Raw genomic sequence first — 21,663 nt, 5'->3', positions numbered from 1 at the left:
CTAATTAGCATGGTTTAATTGGGAAAAAAAATTACAAACTTGCTGGCAAATTGAATAGAAGTATTGATCAAAGAAATCAAACTTGTCAGAAACACACGTCCTTAGAGCATCTGCAATTTTGCAGAATAAATTTCTCCTATTTCCCAAAAAGACTAAAGTTCCTTATTTGGAAGGGAAAGGTAGATAACATCGGGCAATTGAATAAAATCTTAAATAACCAAAGTTTGCCTCTTTGACACATAGCTAGATTTCACCCAGCTCGACCGACAGCGAATCCAAGTTTGCGGATGACACTAAGTTGGGGGAAAAGCAAACTGTGTAAACGACACCAGGAGTCTGGGAGAGATAGAGAAAGATTAAGTAAGTGGAGAAGTCTGACAGATGGGGTATCAAGTCAATAAATACAAGTTCACCCATTTTGGAAAAAAATTGAACCATTATTTAAATTATAAAAAGAAATTGCAGCATGCTGCTGTGAAGAGACCTGAGAGCTTGTACATGAATCACAAAGAATAAGTTTGCAGGTGCAGCAGGCAATCAAGATGGCAAATGGGATATCTGTCTTCATTACTGGAGGGTTTGAATTTAAGACAGTGGTTTTCAACCTTTTTCTTTCCACTCATACCACTTTAAGTAATCCCTATGCCATAGGTGCTTTGTGATTAGTAAGGGATTACTTAAGGTGGTATGTGAGTGGGAAAAAGAGGTTGAGAACCAGTGCTCTAGACCCAATTATAACTGAAACTAAGCACGAGTCATTTAGTACAATTAAAACAATGGTTTTCAAACGTTTTCTTTCCACTCACATACCACCTTAAGTAATCCCTTACTAATCAGAGAGCACCTATGATTAGGTGATGAGTGGAAATGATCTGGATGAGGGGATTGGATGTAATATCTCCAAATTTGCAGATGACACTAAGCTAGGAGGAGTTGTGTGCATGGAAGAGGGGGTCAGGAAGCTCCAGTGTGATTTGGATAAATTGAGGGACTGGGCAGATACATGGCAAATGCACTACAATGTGGATAAATGTGAGGTTATCCACTTTGGTAATACAATCCGGAGGGCAGATTACTATTTGAATGGCAATAGATTAAGAGATGGGGAAGTGCAGAGAGACCTAGGGGTACTTGTACACCAGTCTCTGAAGGCGAGCATGCAGGTACAGCAGGCAGTTAAAAAGGCAAATGGTATGTTGGCCTTCATATCAAGAGGGTTTGAGTATAGGAACAAGGATACCTTACTGCAGCTGTACAGGGCCTTGGTGAGACCCCACCTGGAGTATTGTGTGCAGTTTTGGTCACCTTATCTAAGGAAGGATGTCCTTGCAATGGAGGGAGTGCAGAGGCGATTCACCAGGCTGATACCTGGAATGGCAGGAATGACTTATGAAGAAAGATTGCGCAAATTGGGATTGTACTCGCTGGAATTTAGAAGATTGAGAGGGGATCTCATAGAGACATATAAAATTCTGGCAGGACTGGACAGAATGGATGCAGATGGGATGTTTCCAGTGATGGGAAAATCCAGAACCCGGGGCCATGGTTTGAGGATAATAGGCAAACCATTTAGGACCGAGATGAGGAGGAATTTCTTTACCCAGAGGGTGGTGAATCTGTGGAATTCATTGTCACAGAGGGCAGTAGAGGCAGGTTCTTTAAATATATTTAAGAGGGAATTAGATATATTTCTTCAGTATAAGGGTATTAAAGGTTATGGAGAGAAGGCGGGGACGGGGTACTGAACTTTAAGATCAGCCATGATCTCGTTGAATGGCGGAGCAGGCTCGAAGGGTCGAATGACCTACTCCTGCTCCTATCTTCTATGTTTCTATGTTTCTATGAAAGAAAAAGTTTGGAAACCATTGATTTAAGAGAAGGGAGCTACATCTGTAAAGAGGATACATCTGGAGTACTGTGTGCAATTCTGGTTTCTTGATATTTTGCAGAGCAGGTTCAGCATGTTAATTACAGAAATGAAGGGGTTATCTTATGAGCAGAGATCAAGTAGCCAGGAACTATATTAATTGGCTTTTAGAAGGAAAAGGGGAGAATATTACACAGATATAAAACAATTATGAAATGAATAAATGTGATAGAATCAGGGAGTTTCCTTTCACTGGCAGGTGAGAGTAGAACTAAGAGACATAATCTCAAGATTTGTGAGAGTAGATTTCAGGCAGAGAGATGGGAAACTGATTCTCCCAAAGGGTAGTGAGGCAGCCTCGTTAATTATATTTAAGACAGATAGATTTTGAATAGTAGGAGAATTAAGTGTTATGAGGAACAGGTAAAATGGCCTCCTCTTCCTCCTATTTCTTATGTTTGACTCGATGTGTCACCAGGTTCTGCACAGCTCGACTCGTCATTGGGCCTGCCTGGCACTTGGGTCATGACTCCAGTGATCCATAGGTCACGTTTTCATGGGGAATTGTCATGTGATGGACAAAAGATTCAAAAATGAACTGTGGGAAAAAAAAATGCCCTACTTTTGCCCAAAATACAAACTCTCTCATGGATTAAGCAAGCCTTGTAAATTCAATCCAATCTCAGTTATCCTGTTTTGAACAACTGGCACCACCATGAAATTTTAATTGCAGTAAACCAGCTGCCCACATACAGAGATAAACAGTGCGCTCATTTGGTATAAATAGGATTAATTTTGCAAGTGCAGCCAAATGGTGCTAGCCGATAGCTGTTGTAAAAGACACTTCATTAATAATCAGGGTAATGATGTGCTCCAAATGCAGCAGAATAAAGTGACAGATGAATGGATCCACCTACATTGTCATATGTGTAGATGATTCAAAAGTAATCAGTATAGTAGTTAATCTTTGCTGCAAATTCAATAGGAAGTGAAATCTGTTACCAGTTCCATTTAATATGAAAATTCATCTGGTTCACTATTGTCCTTCAGGGAAAGAAACATGCCATTCTTACCCATCTTACTCTCGATGCTGAACTGCCTTCTAAGGGATCCTAGCAAGCTACTGGTATTTATTGTGTAAATCATTGCATGAAAATGTGAACTAAAAACTTGACTGGCCATCCATCCTTGACCTATGTTCCAGGCAAGAGCAGACATAGTCAGGCAAACTTGAGGGCAAATTGCCAAAATTCAGACAGTTGCCCCACAAATTGGTCAGTCAACCAACAGCCAGACAATCATAATTCTCACCATCGACCCTGATTCCATATCCATTAAAATCCTCACCCTACCTTGTGCGGTAGAAGACTCATTATTTACAGTGCCCTCCATAATGTTTGGGACAAAGACACTTTATTTTTTATATTTGCCCCTGTGCTACACAGTTTTAAGTTTATAATCAAATAATTAACATGTCATTAAAGTGCACATTCCAGTTTTTAAATCAAGATTCTTTGTATACATTTGGTTTTACCATGTAGAAATTACAGCATTTTGAATACGGTCTCCCCTCAGTTCAAGGTACCATAACATTTGGGACATTTGTGATTACTCGGGTATGTTTAATTGCTTCATTGGTGCAGGTATAAGAAAGCTAGGTTTGCTTCTAAGCTTTTGAAAACCTTTGGAGTCTGTAGTTGCCATTTTTCAACATAAGGACAAGAGTTGTGCCAAAGAAAGTCAAAGAAGCCATTATGAGGCTGAAAAACAAGAATAAAACAGTAAGGGACATTACCCAAACTTTAGGATTACTAAAATCAACACTTCAGAACATCATTAAAAAGGAGAGCATACTAGTCAGCTCAATAATCACAAAGGGACATGTTATCCAAGGAAGCCCTCCCCTGCTGATGACAAAAGAATTCTCATAATGAAGAAAAACCCCCAAATGCACGACCGACAGATCAGAAACACTCTACAAGAGGCAGGTATTGGATGTGCCGATGACTACTGTCCACAGAAGACTTGATAAAAAGAAATACAGAGGTTGCACTTCAAGATGCAAACCACAAGTCAGCCAAAGAAAGGATGGCCAGATTACAATTTTCTGGAAGTATTTAAAAGAGCCTGCACAATTCTGGAAAAAGGTCTTGTCAACAAATGAGACCAAGATTAACCTGAACCAGAGTGATAGCAAGAGCAAAGTGTGGAGGTGAAAAGGAACTGCCCAAGATCCATAGCATAACACCTTTGCCATAATTTGCATCTTGCAGCGTAGCCTCTGTATTCCTGTTCATGAAGTCTTCTGCAGAGAGTAGTCATTGACATATCAACACTTGCCTGCTGAAGAGTGTTTCTGATCTACCAGACATATGTATAGGGATTTACGATGATGATTTATCATTCTTTATGATGAGGATTCTTCTGTCATCAGCAGTGGAGATCTTCCTTGGAAGACCAGTCCTTTTGTGATTACTAAGGTCGCTAATATGGTCTTTCTTCTTAATGATGTTTGAAACTGCACAACTTATGTTGAAAAATGGCCACTACAGTCTCCTCATGCCCATCAAGGTATACCACATAGACATATTGGGTGTTGGCGTGGAGATGGACCCTTTTGACAAGTATATCAAAATTTATAGCTCCTCATGAGCTTCAAGAGTAGGACCGGCCTGGGGACGTCAGCCAGGTTGATAGGCTAAGATAGGCTGGGTTCTGCAGAATACACATTTATCCTTATTTAATGTAAGGTTAAGGAGTTTGGTGCCTGCCACATTGACCACCGCCAGTGGGCTGATATCGCCTCAAACCATGCATCTTGGCACCTCACAGTTCGGCGGGCAGCAACCTCCTTTGAAGAAGACCGCAGAGCTCACCTCACTGACAAAAGGCAAAGGAGGAAAAACCCAACACCCAACCCAAACCAACCAATTTTCCCCTGCAACCGCTGCAACCGTGTCTGCCTGTCCCGCATCGGACTTGTCAGCCACAAACAAGCCTGCAGCTGATGTGGACATTTACCCCCTTCATAAATCTTCGTCCGCGAAGCCAAGCCAAAGAAGAAGAAGGAGTTTGGTGGTCTGGAGAAATATTTGGAGATTGGTGTCATCCTGCAGGTCACGGCCACAAATGGTGACATTGTCCAGATACAGGAATGTGGCCTGAAGCTCATAATGGAAGACCAAGACCCCGTTGGTTGCGCCAAAGGAAACTCTCAGGAGATGTTGTAGACAGCCATCTGCCTCAAAGCAGTATACTGGCAGTCTTCCAGGTAGCTAGGGAGCTGGTGGTAATGCTGACTTTAAATTAATAAAAGAGAATACCCGATATTAAGAGATTTGATTTACAATGTTGGATATGTGGGCAAGAGGGTATGTGTCCAGCTGCGTTTATCTATTAATTGTCGGATGTAAACAATGATCATTCTGTGTTTCTCCACTTTTTTTTAACCACCACCCCTTGGACTCTCCAGGGGCTGGTGCTGGCTTCAATGATCCCCTCATTCAGTAGCTGCCGCACCTCCTACCTAATAAATGCCCTATCCCTGTATCGTCTACTTTTGGTGGCAAAAGGTTTACAGTCAAGGGTGAGGTTAGCGAAGACTGGTGGAGGGGTGATCCTGAGGGTTGAGAGTCCGCAGGTCATACGTGGTGGACAATCTGCAGGTTGCAAACAGTGGGAAGAGAGGCCTGGGGAGGTTTTGCAGGTAAAGCGCAGTGGGCGGTTTAAACAGTGCTGACTACAGACAGTGAGGAGGAATGGGGGCCTATTGTACTCCATTGTCACACTTTTAGGGTGGCATTGAAAGTCCAGGCCTAGCAGCACGGCAGAGCAAAGTTGAGGCATCACGAGGAGTTTAAAGTCTTTGTTGTCTGTGCCCTGCACAGTCAAAGTCACTACACACTAGCCACAAACATTTGCCATAGAGGACTTTGAGGCTTCCTGACCTTACTAAGAGGAAGTAACACTGCACCGTGTCAGGGTGGATGAAGCTCTCTATGCTCCCACTATCGAACACGCAGCTCATCTCATGACCATTTACCTTGATGCCCATCTTCGATCTGGCAAGTTGGTGAAGGCTACCTTGATCCACCATGATGGAGGCCAGTGTTGAATCACTGTCAGACTCTGTAGATGCAGTGGAGTGTTCGAGTGTTTGATCCCAAGATAGTGGCGTCCAAGATGGCAGCCCTCACGGCCCACGTGTGGTGCTGCTGGCTTTAGAGGGGAACTTGGATTTACACACCTTTGCACAATGTCCTTTCTTTCCACAGCTAGAGCAAGCTGCATCTTTCACCAGGCAGCATTTTCTAGGGTGCTTGTGCAGGCTGCAGAAGTAGCAGTTCAGGTGTTCGTGAGTACAGTGGCCATGGTTGGATCGCTGGCAGGACATGGCCCTCCCACATTCCAAGATGGCAGTGCCTACGGTAACCACGAGGCAACCACATTGTCGCCTGAATAGGCACCCATATTTTGGAGGGCCACCTCTAGCATGCCTGCTAGTTCGACTACCCTCTGTAAGTTGAGCTCACCCTGCTCCAATAGTCTCTTCCAGATTTGGCTGGATCGGATGCCCGCAACATAAACATCTCTGGTCAAGTCATCCGTGTTCACCACAGCCATCATGGCCTTGGAACCATAGTCCCTTCCAAGAGCTCACAGAGCCCAAAGGTACTCAGTGCTTGATTCCCTGGGTCGCTGATAGACCTCGTTTACCTTCCTCAGGTACTGGCTTCTCAGTGTTTCCATCACCCCTGGGTACGATTCAGCATCCCTGATCATCGAATATACCAGGGGCCCAACAAGGAATATAATACTTGCAGTCTATCATTCTCTGATCGAACGATAGTAGAAGAGACCTAAAGCAATGCAGCCAGCGTTCGAAGCTGTGGGGACTCATCAGGCAATTCTGGATCGAATCCCAACTTTTCTGGTTTCAAAATCTGCTCCATTATCAAAAAAAAACTGTTGTGAATAAAATTGATGCACCATCAATCACTTCAAAAGACTAGAAGTTATATAGAAACTGATAGGCTTTTATTAACAACAGAATGGAGGTACATCCATGCTGATCGACTGTCCTGGACTGAGGAGGGAGTTGTGCACAGTTGCCTTTATTCAGGGGTCTGTGGGAGGAGCCGCAGCAAGGGGCATGTCCAGACAAACTATAACAAGTACTAACAAAGCCAGAACATATATACAGTGGTTTACCACAGTATGTTACATCCCAGGTGCCAGGATCAGGGACATCGCAGATTGAGTCCACAACATTCTCAAGCTGGAGGGTGAGCAGCCAGATGCCATGGTCCACATTGGTATCAATGACAGAAAAGAGTAGGGACTAGGTTCTGAAGAGGGAATATAGGGAGTTAGGAATATGCTAAAAAGCAGGACATCAAGGGTGGTAATCTCAGGATTGCTGCCAGTACCACGCACAGTGAAGGCAGAAATAGGAAGTTGTGGCAGATGAATGCTTGGCTGAAGAGTAGGTGCCGGGGCAGAGGTTCAGAGTAATATACCAATATCGGACTAATATCATGGTGGGCAAGTGTGCTAGAACTGTCAGGGAGGGTTTTAACCAGCTTGGCAGGGGGATGGGAACCAGAATGAGAGGGCAATGAATAGGGCACAAGTCGATACACTGTGTCGACAGATTGTGATACAAAAGGACAATTACTTGACTAGAGAAACAATAGAAGCTTGACAAAGAGGAGTTCGATGGACTCAAAAGGTCAGCCTCCTTGGAGAGAAACAGACAGTCAACATTTCATGTGGGTCCCTATTTCAATACTGGAGTGGGAAAGAGAGATTTCAAGCATAAAATCAAGTGAGATGGAGGAACCAAGAGCCCATTTTTGTCAGGTAGGAATACTTTTGTCAGAAATCAATTATGTGAGGAAAACATGCTAATTTAAATATTTTATGTGGATTTCACTATTTTGAACCCATCTCCTTAAATCACTGTTAATTTACTATGGGGTAACTTTCTTGATCTGGTTTTCCATACCACCATCTGTACAGATCATTGCCAGATAAGGTCAATGCTAGCTTCCACCCTCAAGAAAAACCTACATTATCAGCGCCCTATCTGGTTCCTAGACCTTCTTCTAATCAGTTTCCTCAACTTCCAACCCCAAACATTTCTATTTGTTATTACTCTCTTCTCCATGATGTCGTCGTTTTCATCACACTGATAGAAGAGTCAACTTACACGATTGTTGGATTTGTTACGGTGATGAAAGAATAAAACACCGCTGAAAAATCAAAAGATCATTGGAATCATTCAGTGTCCTTACAATCAGATTGCATCCAATTTGACACACAGCTGCTATGTACTGGGCTCTTTGCTCAATATAAAATCCTTTTATATGACATGCCTAAAAGTTATTACTCTGCTAATCCATTATGAGCCAATTATTCATTGCAAGTGTAGCATCTATGTGAGAGAAATTGATATAGTTACTACTGAATATCTGAAATACCTTAATTTAGATGAAGTATCTGCACCCTACTTTGTAATTTGCATTATTTGTCTCGGAGATCACCTTATAGAGGAGGGTATGCTAACAAAGTCTTTCAATTACTACTTTATATTCCAAACAGAATTCTTGAACCCAGAAACTATTGCACAATTCCTTCCCAGGCCATTTGGCGCTTACCATCCCATGGTCCTCCTTCATGTGGGAAATGTAGTCCTCACGTTCAGGAAACCATTCCTCACAGTCTTGACACATCCAACCAGGGTTATTTGTTTTTGACCAATTCCCAGTTTTCCTTATGACCACTGAAGTTTTCTTTGCAAGTCGGTCAGTGCCATTTACAGCATTTCTGTCAGCTTTTTTCTGGCCAGTTGATGTAGTTACTGGTTTTGTGATCAATGGCTGCTGAGGTCCCAGGTTTGGGGGACCCTCAATACTCTTTAGTGTCCCGTGCATGGACTACAAAATGAAAAGAAAATAGGGGATTTAGTCATCACCATTCTACTGAATAGTCTTAGAATCATACAGCGCAAAACAAGCCCATCATCCCACCATATTGTGTTGATCATCAACCATTTACTACTGCTTGGAGCACAGATCAGTACAGCACACAAACAGGCCATTCAATTCACATGCCTGTGCCAAACAAGGTGATTAAACTAAAAACGGTGCTGCTTGCACTTGATAGATGTTCCTCAATTCCATTCATATTCATGTGCTTATCTGGAAGCCTCCTATATGCAACTAATGTATCTGCTTCCCCGACTATTCCTGGCAGCCTGTTCCAGGCATCCACCATTTTTTCCATAAAATAAATTCCCCCTGCATATCTCCTTTAAAATTACGCCCCCCCCCCCCCAACACCTTAAAACGCATGATCTCTAGAATGCAACAATGGTGGAAAAAAATTCTGATGGTCTACCTCATCAATGCCTCTCACGATCCAGAGAGATCAACCCAGGTTTGTCTAACTTCTCTTGATAACTCACACCCTCCAAACTAGGCAACACCCTCTAAACTAGGCAACATCCTGGTAAACCTCTTCAGTACCCTCTAAACTAGGCAACATCCTGGTAAACCTCATCGATACCCATTCCAATTACTGTACAACATAGCAGTTCAAGTACTCATCCAGGCATGTTCTAACTGTTGAGAGAGTACTGTCTGTCAGTATATCAGACTTCAATCACCTCGGTGTAGAAATGCTCCACCAGTTCCATTTTAATATCTTGCTTCTCATCTTATACCTGTGCATGCCCTCTGGATGCAATGAAGGTCACAACAAGATAATTTTATGTAAAACTGATCTGTAATCATAATTGATCTTATTTTTAAAAATGATTTAACAATTTTGCACATGAAAATGCACTTTAAAAACAAGTAATAAAAGTTGTTAAATGGATGAAAACTTATAAAGGCAGTAAGAGAACGTCACAGCCTTATTAGCCCTAGTGCAACATTTTCATCTGAGTCAAATTTTATCAACTGAACACACAATTCAGATCAGCACCATCAGTGTAGATCTATGGGATTTCTGTATTGTTAGTATTAACTTCCAGAGGAGGCCTTGTTTCCCTTTCAGTTGCATGTATATCACACAGCTTTTGGACTTTAGAACATCCGAGAGTCATGGCAACAAATTCAATTTCACGACAACTACATGCAACTTCTTTCATTCAGAATCACTTAATTTTAACCAGGTGTTTTAAAGATATCTAAACCGAGACAGGAACATTTATTAGCAACATCCATGGCTTTCAAAGCACATTGGAAGGATTTAGGATTTTTTTTAAAATAGTTCACAGGATGTGGAATTGGCTAGCAATGCCAACTTGCATCATTGATCCCCAATTGCCCCTGAACTGATGAGTCAACCATTTTGTTGAATCTGGAGTCACATACATAGATGCATGCAAGGACAACATTGATGAACCAGATAAGTCTAAATCAGTGATTTTCAAACTTTTTCTTTCCACTCATGTAGCACCTTAAGTAATCCCTATGCCATAGGTGCTCTGTGATTAGTAAGGGATTACTTAAGGTGGTATGTGAGTGGAAAGAAAAAGTTTGAAAACCACTGTTTTAATTGTACCCAATTGACTCATTATGTACATAGTTTCGTAACTCCAAAGGAAATGAGTGAGTGATAATATTTCTCAAGCAAAATATTTCAGTAACAATTGAGTCTTGAGCAGTGGTTCTCAACCTTTTTTGCCCCACTCACATACCACCTTAAATAATTCCTTACTAATCACAGAGCATCTAAGGCATAGGGATTACTTAAAAGTGCTATGTGAGCGGAAAGAAAAAGTTTGAAAACCACTGATCTAGATGATTGGTGATTGCTACTGATACTGTTTTTAATTCCAGATGAATTATTCTTTTTTTTTTCTTTGGCTTGGCTTCACGGACGAAGATTTATGGAGGGGGTAAAAAGTCCACGTCAGCTGCAGGCTCGTTTGTGGCTGACAAGTCCGATGCGGGACAGGCAGACACGATTGCAGCGGCTGCAGGGGAAAATTGGTGGGTTGGGGTTGAGTGTTGGGTTTTTCCTCCTTTGCCTTTTGTCAGTGAGGCGGGCTCTGCGGTCTTCTTCAAAGGAGGTTGCTGCCCGCCGAACTGTGAGGCGCCAAGATGCACGGTTTGAGGCGAGATCAGCCCACTGGCGGTGGTCAATGTGGCAGGCACCAAGAGATTTCTTTAGGCAGTCCTTGTACCTTTTCTTTGGTGCACCTCTGTCACGGTGGCCAGTGGAGCAATTATCAATGGCTCAGAACTCTGTCTGTCAGACCATTAAATCAATCACTACAGCACAAGCTTAATTAAACTTCTTGATGCAATTAATTTATCTGTTTTCAACAAAGTAATGATACATAATGTTTAGCTTGTACCTTTATGTGTTCCACCATGAGCTGCTTCTGTGCATACAGTAACGCACAATCTGGGCACTTGAAAACAGAAACTTTCTGCTTTGCAACGTGTTGATCAAAATGGCTGCATAACAAGGTTTGCTGTGTAAACACAGTATCACACATGGAGCATTTGTAGATCATTCTAAAAACAAGGGGGAAAAGTAACATTTTCATGCACTTCATGACTTACAAGAATTTCAAATAATTGCTCTATATCTTTTTTCTGCGAAGGAAAGAATGAATAAATATTTCAACAAAAGAGACCAATTTCAATTTTATTTTAAAACATTTTTATTTTGTTCTAATAAATTCAAGCTCCATATTGCCATAGGGAAACTGGCATAATAGTAAGGTCAAAGTAAAATGAAATTTAATGATGCAAAGAAAAAAAATTAAAATTATTTTCTCTTTTAACATCCAACATGCATTTCAGAATAAGCTACAGATTAATTCATTTTATCATTTGTCATTTTAAAATTAATTTAATGGGAAAATCCAACACTCTAAGAACAGTCCAAATATATCTGAACTTGTGTCTCCCAGCAAAGGAAAAATATACCTAAATATTTGGTTTAATTTGCCCATCAGCAATAAAAATCCATCTCTGGGTTTATGAGTGTCTGTGTTGTGGAGACATACAAACCGAGCTCCCATATTATTAAATTCAAAAGATCATATGCACTTTTATACATTCATTCCTATAAACAAAACTAATTTCCTCTCTATTTCCATTTTCAGAGGTGTGCTTTTAAAGACATTTGTCACAATACCATAAAGGTACAATCACAAAATGGAGTGAATTTTGTGCATTTTCTGACTTGCGGGCAAAATTGACTTAAGGACATTCTTTCGTTACCCACCGAAAGAACAAACTTTTACCCCAAAAAAACTGACTACATTAATTTGTCCCGTAATTGCGAATGTGTTAATTCCAAAGTCCACAACAATATTTCATCCAATGTCCACAAATAGTTTTATTTGTTCCTATCTGCCAAACTTTCAGCAAATTAAGTATTTGAATAAACAAACAGATATCTTTCTCATCAAATTGTTTTCAGGAAACATAAACCATTATACTCCTAGATTACCAAATATCTGTCCAGGTGTCCAGTATAAGTACTCCATCTGAGGTTCAGTTTTAATCTCTACTTCCAGTATCATCAATGTTCAAAAATAGTGGCAGGTGATATCATGTGAACAAGCAATTACTTATAGTCACATTATAATTTAGTTAACAATGAGAATGAAGAGTTGAATATTTAACTTGTCTATAGACAAGGAATTAGTATAAATATACCATACTGAACAAACACTTGCTGAATTACAATAATTCCACTTGAAAATTGCTTCATTAAAGCACTTGGAACATTCTAATCTCATGCTTGATGGTAAATTCTGCAAGAGAAGTTAATACCTTCTCATTATCTTACAAGTGTAGGTAATAAGCATTAATCAGAATCCTCCCCCCCCACCCCCCCCCCAAACATGACAGGAGTTTAATGCGAGAGGAAGAGTTTTAAGGGGGATTTGAGGAGGAAAAAAAATTACACACAAAATGTGGTTGATATGTATTTATGAGGTAGATTCATAATTCCCTGAAAGAGGCTTCACAGGTGAATAGGTTTGTTAAGAGAGCTTTTGGCACATTGACCTTCGTAAATCAAAAGCATCAAGTCAGGAGTGGGATGCTATGGTAAAGTTGAAGAAGATAATGGGGAGGCCAAATTTGGATTATTATGTGCAGTTTTGGTCATCTAACTGCAGAGAGGATATCAATAAAAATGACTGCAGAGGAGATTTACAAGGATGTTGCCAGGACTTGAACTGAATTACAGGGAAAGGTTAACAAGTTCAGACCTTATTCCCGGACACAGAAGACAGAGGGGAGAATTGATAAGAGATATACAAAATTATGATGCATATAGACAGAGTAAATGCAGGCAGGCCTTTTCCACTGAGGTTAGGTGAAATAAAAACTAGAAGGCATGGGTTAAGGTTGAAAGGAAAAAGCTTAAAGGGAACATTAGGGGGAACTTATTCATGCAGAATGAGGTGAAACTGAATTGTTAAATGCAAGCTCAATTTTGACATTTAAAAAACTTACAGATACATGCACAGGAGAGGTATGGAGGGATATGGTCTGTGTGCAGGACAAAGGCAGAAAAATGGGTTGGCACAGACTAGAAGGGCCAAAGGCCTGTTTCTGTGCTGTACTGTTCTATGGTTCTACTAAAGTGGGTGGTATCTCAAAGTTACTGTCAGAAGAGATCATGAAATCAGAGTCAGTTGCTACATTTAGCGGCATTTAGACAGAAATTGAAAAGCCAAGGCACAAAAAGATACAGACTTAATGAGTGCAAACAGGTTAGTGTAGCTGGATAAAACGGTTGGCACAGGCGTGGTTGGCTGAAATGCCCATTAAATAATTATGACTCAATCTTATGACTCACCAAGAGCTTTAATAAAATGTAAAACACTGTCAATAAGCTTAATGTAGCGTGGTTTAAAAAAAACTGAGAATGAATGTGGCATGGTAGGTCTAGATTTTTGCAAACAATACCCAGCAAGGACAAGGAGGAGTTGTTCAGCAATATTATGTGGCTGGATAGGAAATTTGCAATGATACCTAATGCTGAAAGCAGTTTATGTTAATGAACAATTTAAATGCATGAACATTGGTGCATGCAAATTTATTTGGGTTTATTGATACATTAAATGTTGAACAATAACACTGAAAGAGAGGTCACACTATCTTATAGTTACAAGCAATAAGCAGAGATCACAGATCAAAATACGTTGCCAAGTTAGAGGAAAACCATAATGCAGGTCAAAGACGACTTATAATGAGATTCACCAAGAACCTACAGAATGTAAACTGGAATACGTCATTAAAACCACCAACAAATCCATTCTGCATTTCATTTATATGGGAAATATAAAACATCTGTTTATCATTAAAATCAGCTTATTAATAGCTTTCAACAACTTGTACATTATTTCACCCTTTAGTCAAGCATTGGCATGAAAGAAATAATTGGGGAGGAAAAAGAAAGCACAGGTCTCATGTCCTATACATGCATTGCCTTGACTCTGTAACTGTTGCCCCTCCAGAGGCAAACAAAATATACTATCATGTTACAAGGAGCCCAAATGAAATAAAGCCTGAAAATTCATGTTAGCACTTGCACACAAGCAAACACACCTGACTATAGATAAACAATGGCTTCAAAAACGTTTAAGAGTACAAAGGTTCTAATGATCTTCTTCTGGGCACCTGTCATATCATGTTTTGATGTGTCACTGTATAAACATTGCTGGGAATTTTCTTTAAAACAGGTACTCACTTTATCATGCTCGATTTACATTTTATGACTGAATAGGTTTAATGAACATCAGTAAAGGACAAAGCTAATTGCTGCTCTTTTAAATACAAACTCAAGTAATTTATGTGTAATCTTTGGTTTTGATTGCCCAAAAACAGAGGATGGGTTACAGACACATCAAATTTCAATTGGATTCACTTGTAGCAGCTGTTGATAGTGTGTGAAAGCATTTCCTGCCAGTGCCAGGCCATCCATGCGCGTCACTGAAGTATATGTGTGATTGTACTTTTACGTTCCAGATCCACTAATGCCATCCTGATTCTCACTCTGGAGTATTTAGGAGCTGAACTCAAAGAGCTGAGTGGGGCCATGTTGGAGGGAATAAGTAACAAACTCAGCACGCAAAACAATTAGATAAAAACTTTGACAGTGGGTTAAGCCACCTCTCTGGTATAGGTAGCGGCCAAACTTAACACAATATATAATTGCTTCTGAATATCAGACATCAAAAAAAACATGCACTTGATAAAATAAATCTTGAAAATATTAAAACTATTATCGAAAACTACAATTTTGAACTGAACCAGTTGAAAACAAAAAGGATGTTTGTCATCAAGGATCTTGCTTTCTCATGACTGTTGATTTCTAAGTTATACTTTCACCAGGTCTAACCTGGAGGCATTTTGGGCAGATTCCCCAGTGCAGATGCTGGAGATTGTAACAAGTTCACCCTCCACCATTGGACCCCATGAGATGACCAAAGTCAAAGGTCAGTCGGGAGGTGACAAAGAGTAAGCAACTTCAGGACAATTAAGTTCAACCCACATGACAATTTCAGTATCACATTTCACAAGAGAAATATTGGCAATTCTGCAAGCAACTCACTTTTCCCATAAAATCGATGTATAAAATGGAAATAATGAATCAGCTGACCATTTTACACCATTCCAGTTTTTATTTCTCTAACAGATTTACCATGGCTTTATCACTTAAATATATAGTCACAATCCACTTTATTTGATTTCTTTCCATGTTTACTGGCTGAAAACATTTCAGAAGCAATTTTATAAAGAGCAGTGCGATATGTGACGTTCCACAGAATGCTACAGCACAGAATATAGACCATTCGCCCATCTAGCCTGTGCCGACCATCATCTCCCCAGTCCTACTGACCTGCTCTCATTCCATAACCCCCCAGACCTCTCCCATCTACGTACCTATCCAATTCATTCTTAAAACACACGATCAAGCCCACATTCACCACATCAGATGGCAACTCATTCCATACTCGCACAACTCTGAATGAAGAACTTCCCCCAATAATCCCCTAAACCTTTCCCCCTTCAGCTTAAAACTAATGGAAAAGCCTATTTACATCCATTCTGTCTATACCTCTCATAATCTTGTAAACCTCTATCAAATCTCCTCCATTTTTTTTTAATATTTATTTTAATTGTCTCACAATTGACTTCAAGATTAAAGACAAAAGAGATAGTGAGATAGTTTACTTAGGAACATGGGGACCAAATCATTGAAGCCAAACTATTTTGCATGTGTGCATGTAATAGATGTGCAGAGAGCAAAAGCTTGGCAATGGCTTGCCTCACTCATTTCACTGAAGGAACATGGCAAAGGCAACAGAAGGATCATCTAGATTGCTGCAAAACGGTAATATGATCTGATGAGAATGCAATAAAATCCCCATTATGTAGAATTCAATATGAAATCAAGCAACAATAGCTGAGGAAATAAATTTTCAAATAAAGTTTTAAATTGTAGAAGCAAATTTTCTCTGAATTAACACCTAAACCTTTTGGTGAAGATGAGAATAAATATTCATCCAGCGGAGTGCCTTGGTCATGGTTTGCTCGTAGCAGCTGTTTTAATTTCATTACTGCATTTCACCTTTGGCTGCCTGCTTAGTAATGGTCTTTGTCAGAGTCCAGCTCCCTGTTTAGTATGAGTCTTTATCTTTATTAGTATATTATTAAGTATATTAGCAAGGCTTTTCATGTAAACTTGGAGGGGGAGGGGGAGTTAATTATCAATGCTATTGTTCATCTTTCGGGTGGCTCCATGGAGGGGGAGAAACCTGCAGATACAGCAGAGGTTAAATGTGATTGAAAATAAAGTAAAATTCTTCAAGGTTTATATATTAATGCCAGTGAAGCTGGTTCACTGTAAGTACATTATAATATTTTTGACTTTTAAACTGTTTATTCTCAATGCAGGTGTTGGCATTGTAAGAACGAGTCTCAAGCAACTGGAAAATTGGCATATCTGTAATCTACAAATCCCCGTAGGTACCGGATACCTGGGTTTTTACTGTACTGAATTTGGAAGTGAAAAAGGCAAGAAATACTTGTGGCAGAAATGTAGTGGTTTCTCTTCCTATCACCTGGTATCACCATGTAGTTTGGTACTGTGTAAAGAACTGGAGAGTAATGTCCATTCCAAAAACAGTGCTACCTTCTCCACAACCTCAAAATCAGATTGTATGTTAATTTATCTCTTACCCAAGCTCCCTTCTCTTATTTTCTCCTAAGTCATGCATATACACCAACTAGGAACCCACTGCCAAGCTTCTGCTGCTCATGTAACCTTTCAAAGTGTAACTGTTAACTTAGTAAATTCAGGTTGTCTTATATCTTTGAGGCCTTTTCAGCAAGATACTGGGCTGAAGTTGCCTAAAGTCTACTGACTTCAACCTCCACATCCAGGAATAACATTCTCGATATAGATCTGTTCAAGCACAGTAATTTTTTTTAGAAATATTTGCGGACAATCTATTAGCAAGCATGCTTACAATACTTACTTAGCTTCTCCTATTTTGATGCCTGGATGCTGTGTGTAGGCATGTGAATGAGTACTCGGTGCCGACTTGAAAGCCATGGGGCAAATAGGGCACTTATAGAAGATCTCACAGTGGGCACCCTGGATATGAGACTTGAGTGCAGCTAGGTCAGCATAGATAACACCACAATGTATACAGCTGCAAGGAGAAAAATCAGTGCCAGTCAGAAATAAAATGCAAAAATCATTCTTGCAACAAGATAAAAATTAATACCTGAAATATAACTTGTGCAGCATTACACACCCCATGCATTTGAGGTTAAAATTATTCTCTTTCTGATATGTATCATCTCTATTGGTAATAGAGCCTCAACCTCCCACCTCCATTGCATGCCAGGTAAAAATGATGAAATACTTGCTACCATATAATTACCTTTGTTTTTCCAAATATATACTTGCTGTATAATGTTGCAGGTTAAAAGTTTTGCTACTTAACTTTTAGAGTAGGTTGCCAAATAAGAGTAATTAACACAGAACGCAATAATGCTGGAGAAACTCAGCAGGTCATGCGGCGTCCATAGGAAGGAAAAGACAATCAACATTTTAGGCTTTAAACTTTTGTCAGCAATTCACTCAGGCCTGAAATGTTGATTGCCTATTACTTCCATTGGGTGCAGTGTGACCTGCTGAGTTTCTCCAGCACTTTTTTGTATTGCACCAGACCCCAGCATCTGCAGATTTTCTTGTTTGAGTGTGATTAGCAGGATGGCTTGAAACCAACAAAGTGATGATAATTGAAGAGATGGGGTGAGGGCAGGGGAAGAGGAATTTTACCCTCCCCCCCCCCCCCACAACCATGATAACATCAATATTTAATAAATATGGAAATAAACTCTGTGATTAAGCACAAAAAGAAAACTAACCGGTATCCCACTTTGCGAGTATAGTGCAGGCAGTTCCTGGTGACGTGAGTCTGAAAGTGCGAGGACCTGCATATCGCTCCACATTCTGGGCATGTGTATGGAGATTTGTGTTGATGTATTCTTAAGTGCGATGAAAAGCTGCACTTGTTGGGAAGTAACATCTGGCAGATCTGACAGGTCTGTATTGTGGATAACACACAAAAATGTGCAATTAATAACATAACCTACCCGCTACATGACATAACGTTGTTGTAAAATGCAATACTAACATTTAGTATTTAGAAAGTGAGGCCGATATGGCAGAAATACATTTGCGTGAGCTTCACGGATACGTCTAGAAACAAATATAAATCCAGAGCCAATGCACAGTGTTGGGAGCATGGCCAAATGGGTTTTAACTTAATTTCTGTTTGGTCAAAGGATTTGTTTGGTGGCAAGAATTATTAGTGACATACAACAACAGGAAGGAAATTGAATATACTGTATACCTGAAAAAAATAAAAATAAAAGCAAATGCAAGGAATAACTCTTCTTTCTGGATTGCTTTTGAAAAGGAAGGCCTGTTTCCTTGCTATAAAACTCAAAAGCAGGCACAACGGGCTCAATTGCCTATTGATATGCTGTGTAATAATCCCTAGTTGTGATCTGAAATGTTCACTTAAAAAGTTAGCCTGATCAACTCTTTCCTCGAACCGCTGCCATACAGCAACATAACATTCTCATCATTTTGAAGAAGCAATGATGCAAAGTTAGGAAAAGATGCTGGGATAAACAGAATGGTTGGATGCTAAATTATTCTTTTACAATGTTGGTTAAATTTGTCTTGTTCATGATAAAAATCTTCATAGAGACTCTTTTCCTATTATAGTACATGTCGGATTATCCGAAATGGTCAGGACCAGGCCTATATCAGATTAAACATTTTTTTCAGAGAACCGATCATTTTTTTAAAAATAGCCCAGTAGCAACAGCAAGTCACTTTTAATAGTGTTTAAACAACAACAAACAACAAGGGAAGGCTTTTTAAGCATGAAAATAATGTTTACTTCTCACCAACAAAAATACTGCCCATCTCCAATCACCAACACCTCCTCACCGTGCCCCGCTCCTGCCTGGAGCCCAAGGTCTCCACTGCTGCCGCGAGGCCACTCTCCATGATAACCCTGGGACAAGGGACTTTTCTGACTACTTGCAGCTGGGAGACAGTGGCATGCAGTTTGAGAGGGAGAGTTGGAGAGAAAAGTCAATAGGGGTAGATAAAGAAGAAATGGAAAGAGAGAGGGGAGGGAGTTACCTGAAACAAGGACAATTGTCATTCTAATTCCATGTGGGGTGAATTTTTTTTTCCAACTAGTGAGGTCAGTTCAGCTCTGAAAAATTTTCAGATAAATAAGGATTTCGGAGAATCTGATTTTGGATAACCAGAGTTGTGCTGTATTTGCAAAGGGTCATAAAATGCTGATCTCTGGCCAACAGTTCGATCAGGATCTACCCACTACCTTCAGTGTGTGAATCAGCTCAGCTGTGAACATAAATCAGGTTGTTGATGCCTTGATTAAAAAAGGTTAGCTTAATTTTCTTTGGAAGAACAAAAGGATCAGAGCAGGTTATTTTGTCCATAATGCACAATATAGTCATGGCCGATCATTTGCCTCAGCACCACTTTCCTCCACTGAGCCAACACTCCTTGATCCAGTCAATCTCAAAGATCTATCTGCCCATCTTGAATATAATGAGGAACCTGAGCCTCCACAACAAAGAATTGCAACTATGTGAAGAAACGTTTTCTCAGCTCAATTGTGAATTGCAGTCCCTTATTTTGTGACCTTTCCCTGAGATTTCAGGGAAACATCTTTCTTGCATCAATTCTGTCAATATACATAAGAATTCTGTTTATTTCAATGAGATCACTGTTTAATGTTCTATAATGCAATAAGAGGGTTTATAACACCCATCCCCACCCACATCCGAATCTATTTGCATCCACAAGCAATCCCAAGAATTGAACTGGTAAACCTATACTGAACTCCCTCCACCACAAATATTTGCTTTTTTAAATATTTTAATACATTAAAGAACTGAAAATGAAAGTTAATTCAGTATTTCTTTGAACTTTTGTACTGATATCATTCCTCAGAACATTCTGTGATCAGTATCTCAAGGTACACTGCTTGTGGCTTGCATCAACATTAATGGGGGCCATACAGAGGGTGGGGTAGACAGTATAGTTAAGGGGGGCCATCGACAGAAATCATAAAATATTTTATGTTTTTTATGCAATCAATAGGAGAGAAGTATGGAAGAAACCAACTAAAATGATAGGATTCTTAACTCTATGGAAGAACAGAGGGACCTTGTGGTCCAAATCTGTACATCTCTCAAGGTTACCACACAGATTGCAGGTTGATAGGATAGTTAAGAAGGCCTATGGTATGCTGAGCTTCTTTTGTCAGGGGGTTGGGTTCAGGAGTCATGAGGTAATTTGCAGCTCTATAAATCTCGGGTGAGAACACACTTAGAAAATTGCATTCAGTTCTGGTCACTGCTTTACAGGTAGGATGTGGAAGCAATGGACAGGATGCAGAAGGGATTTACCAGGATTTTGTCTGGATGGGAAGATACATCTTAGGCAAGTTTAGCAGACTAGGACTTTTCTCTTTGGAGTGAAGAAGGATGAAAGGTAACTTAGAGGTCTAAAAGATAATGATAGGCTAGCTGAGATAGACCGCTAGCACCTTTTTCCCCAGGGCAGGAGGAGCAAACACCAGAGGTCATCTGTAAAAAGTAAAGGGAAGAAATTTTAGGGGAGACATCAGAGTTAAGTTTTTCATAATCATAGAGTTGTGGGTGCCTGGAATGCATTGCCGGGGTGGTGGTGGAGGCTGGAACAATAGGGGCATTTAAGAGAGACAAGCCAATGGATGAAAGAAAATGAGAGGGTTATGAGGTAGAGAATAACATATAACATAACAATTACAGCACGGAAACAGGCCATTAGGCCCTTCTAGTCCGCACCGAACCAAACACCCCTCTCTAGTCCCACCTCCCTGCACAATGCCCATAACCCTCCATCTTCTTCTCATCCATATACCTGTCCAACCTTTTCTTAAATAATACAATTGACTCCGCCGCCACTATTCTCCCGGAAGCTCATTCCACACGGCTACCACTCTCTGAGTAAAGAAGTTCCCCCTCATGTTACCTCTAAACCTCTGCCCCTTAATTCTTAACTCATGTCCTCTTGTTTTAATCTTTCCTCCTCTTAATGGAAATAGTCTATCCACATCCACTCTGTCTATCCCTTTCATAATCTTATATCCCCTCTCAACCTTCTACGCTCCAAAGAATAAAGACCTAATCTGTCCA

At 40.2% G+C, this 21,663-nt stretch overlaps 1 protein-coding gene across 5 annotated transcripts in view; it reads right to left on the bottom strand.

Moving 5' to 3' along the window:
* znf532 (zinc finger protein 532) overlaps positions 1-21,663 on the bottom strand; it is a 163,220-nt gene that overhangs the window by 21,621 nt on the left and 119,936 nt on the right. For 4 of the 5 annotated variants that reach the window (XM_069924021.1, XM_069924022.1, XM_069924023.1 and 1 more), the window contains 4 exons: positions 18,298-18,476; positions 17,397-17,573; positions 11,238-11,400; positions 8,527-8,805 (listed from right to left, as the gene is read on the bottom strand). In XM_069924021.1, the coding sequence (XP_069780122.1) occupies positions 8,527-8,805; positions 11,238-11,400; positions 17,397-17,573; positions 18,298-18,476 (798 nt within the window). Of the gene's footprint in view, positions 1-8,078; positions 8,122-8,526; positions 8,806-11,237; positions 11,401-17,396; positions 17,574-18,297; positions 18,477-21,663 lie in introns of all 5 variants that reach the window. The other variant, XM_069924025.1, reaches the window with a different exon arrangement.

Source organism: Narcine bancroftii, chromosome 3 (genome assembly GCF_036971445.1).
Source record: "Narcine bancroftii isolate sNarBan1 chromosome 3, sNarBan1.hap1, whole genome shotgun sequence".
Taxonomy (NCBI): domain Eukaryota; kingdom Metazoa; phylum Chordata; class Chondrichthyes; order Torpediniformes; family Narcinidae; genus Narcine; species Narcine bancroftii.
The sequence above is the reverse complement of the archived record's forward strand: the minus strand, read 5'-3'. Positions and strand labels throughout refer to the sequence as shown.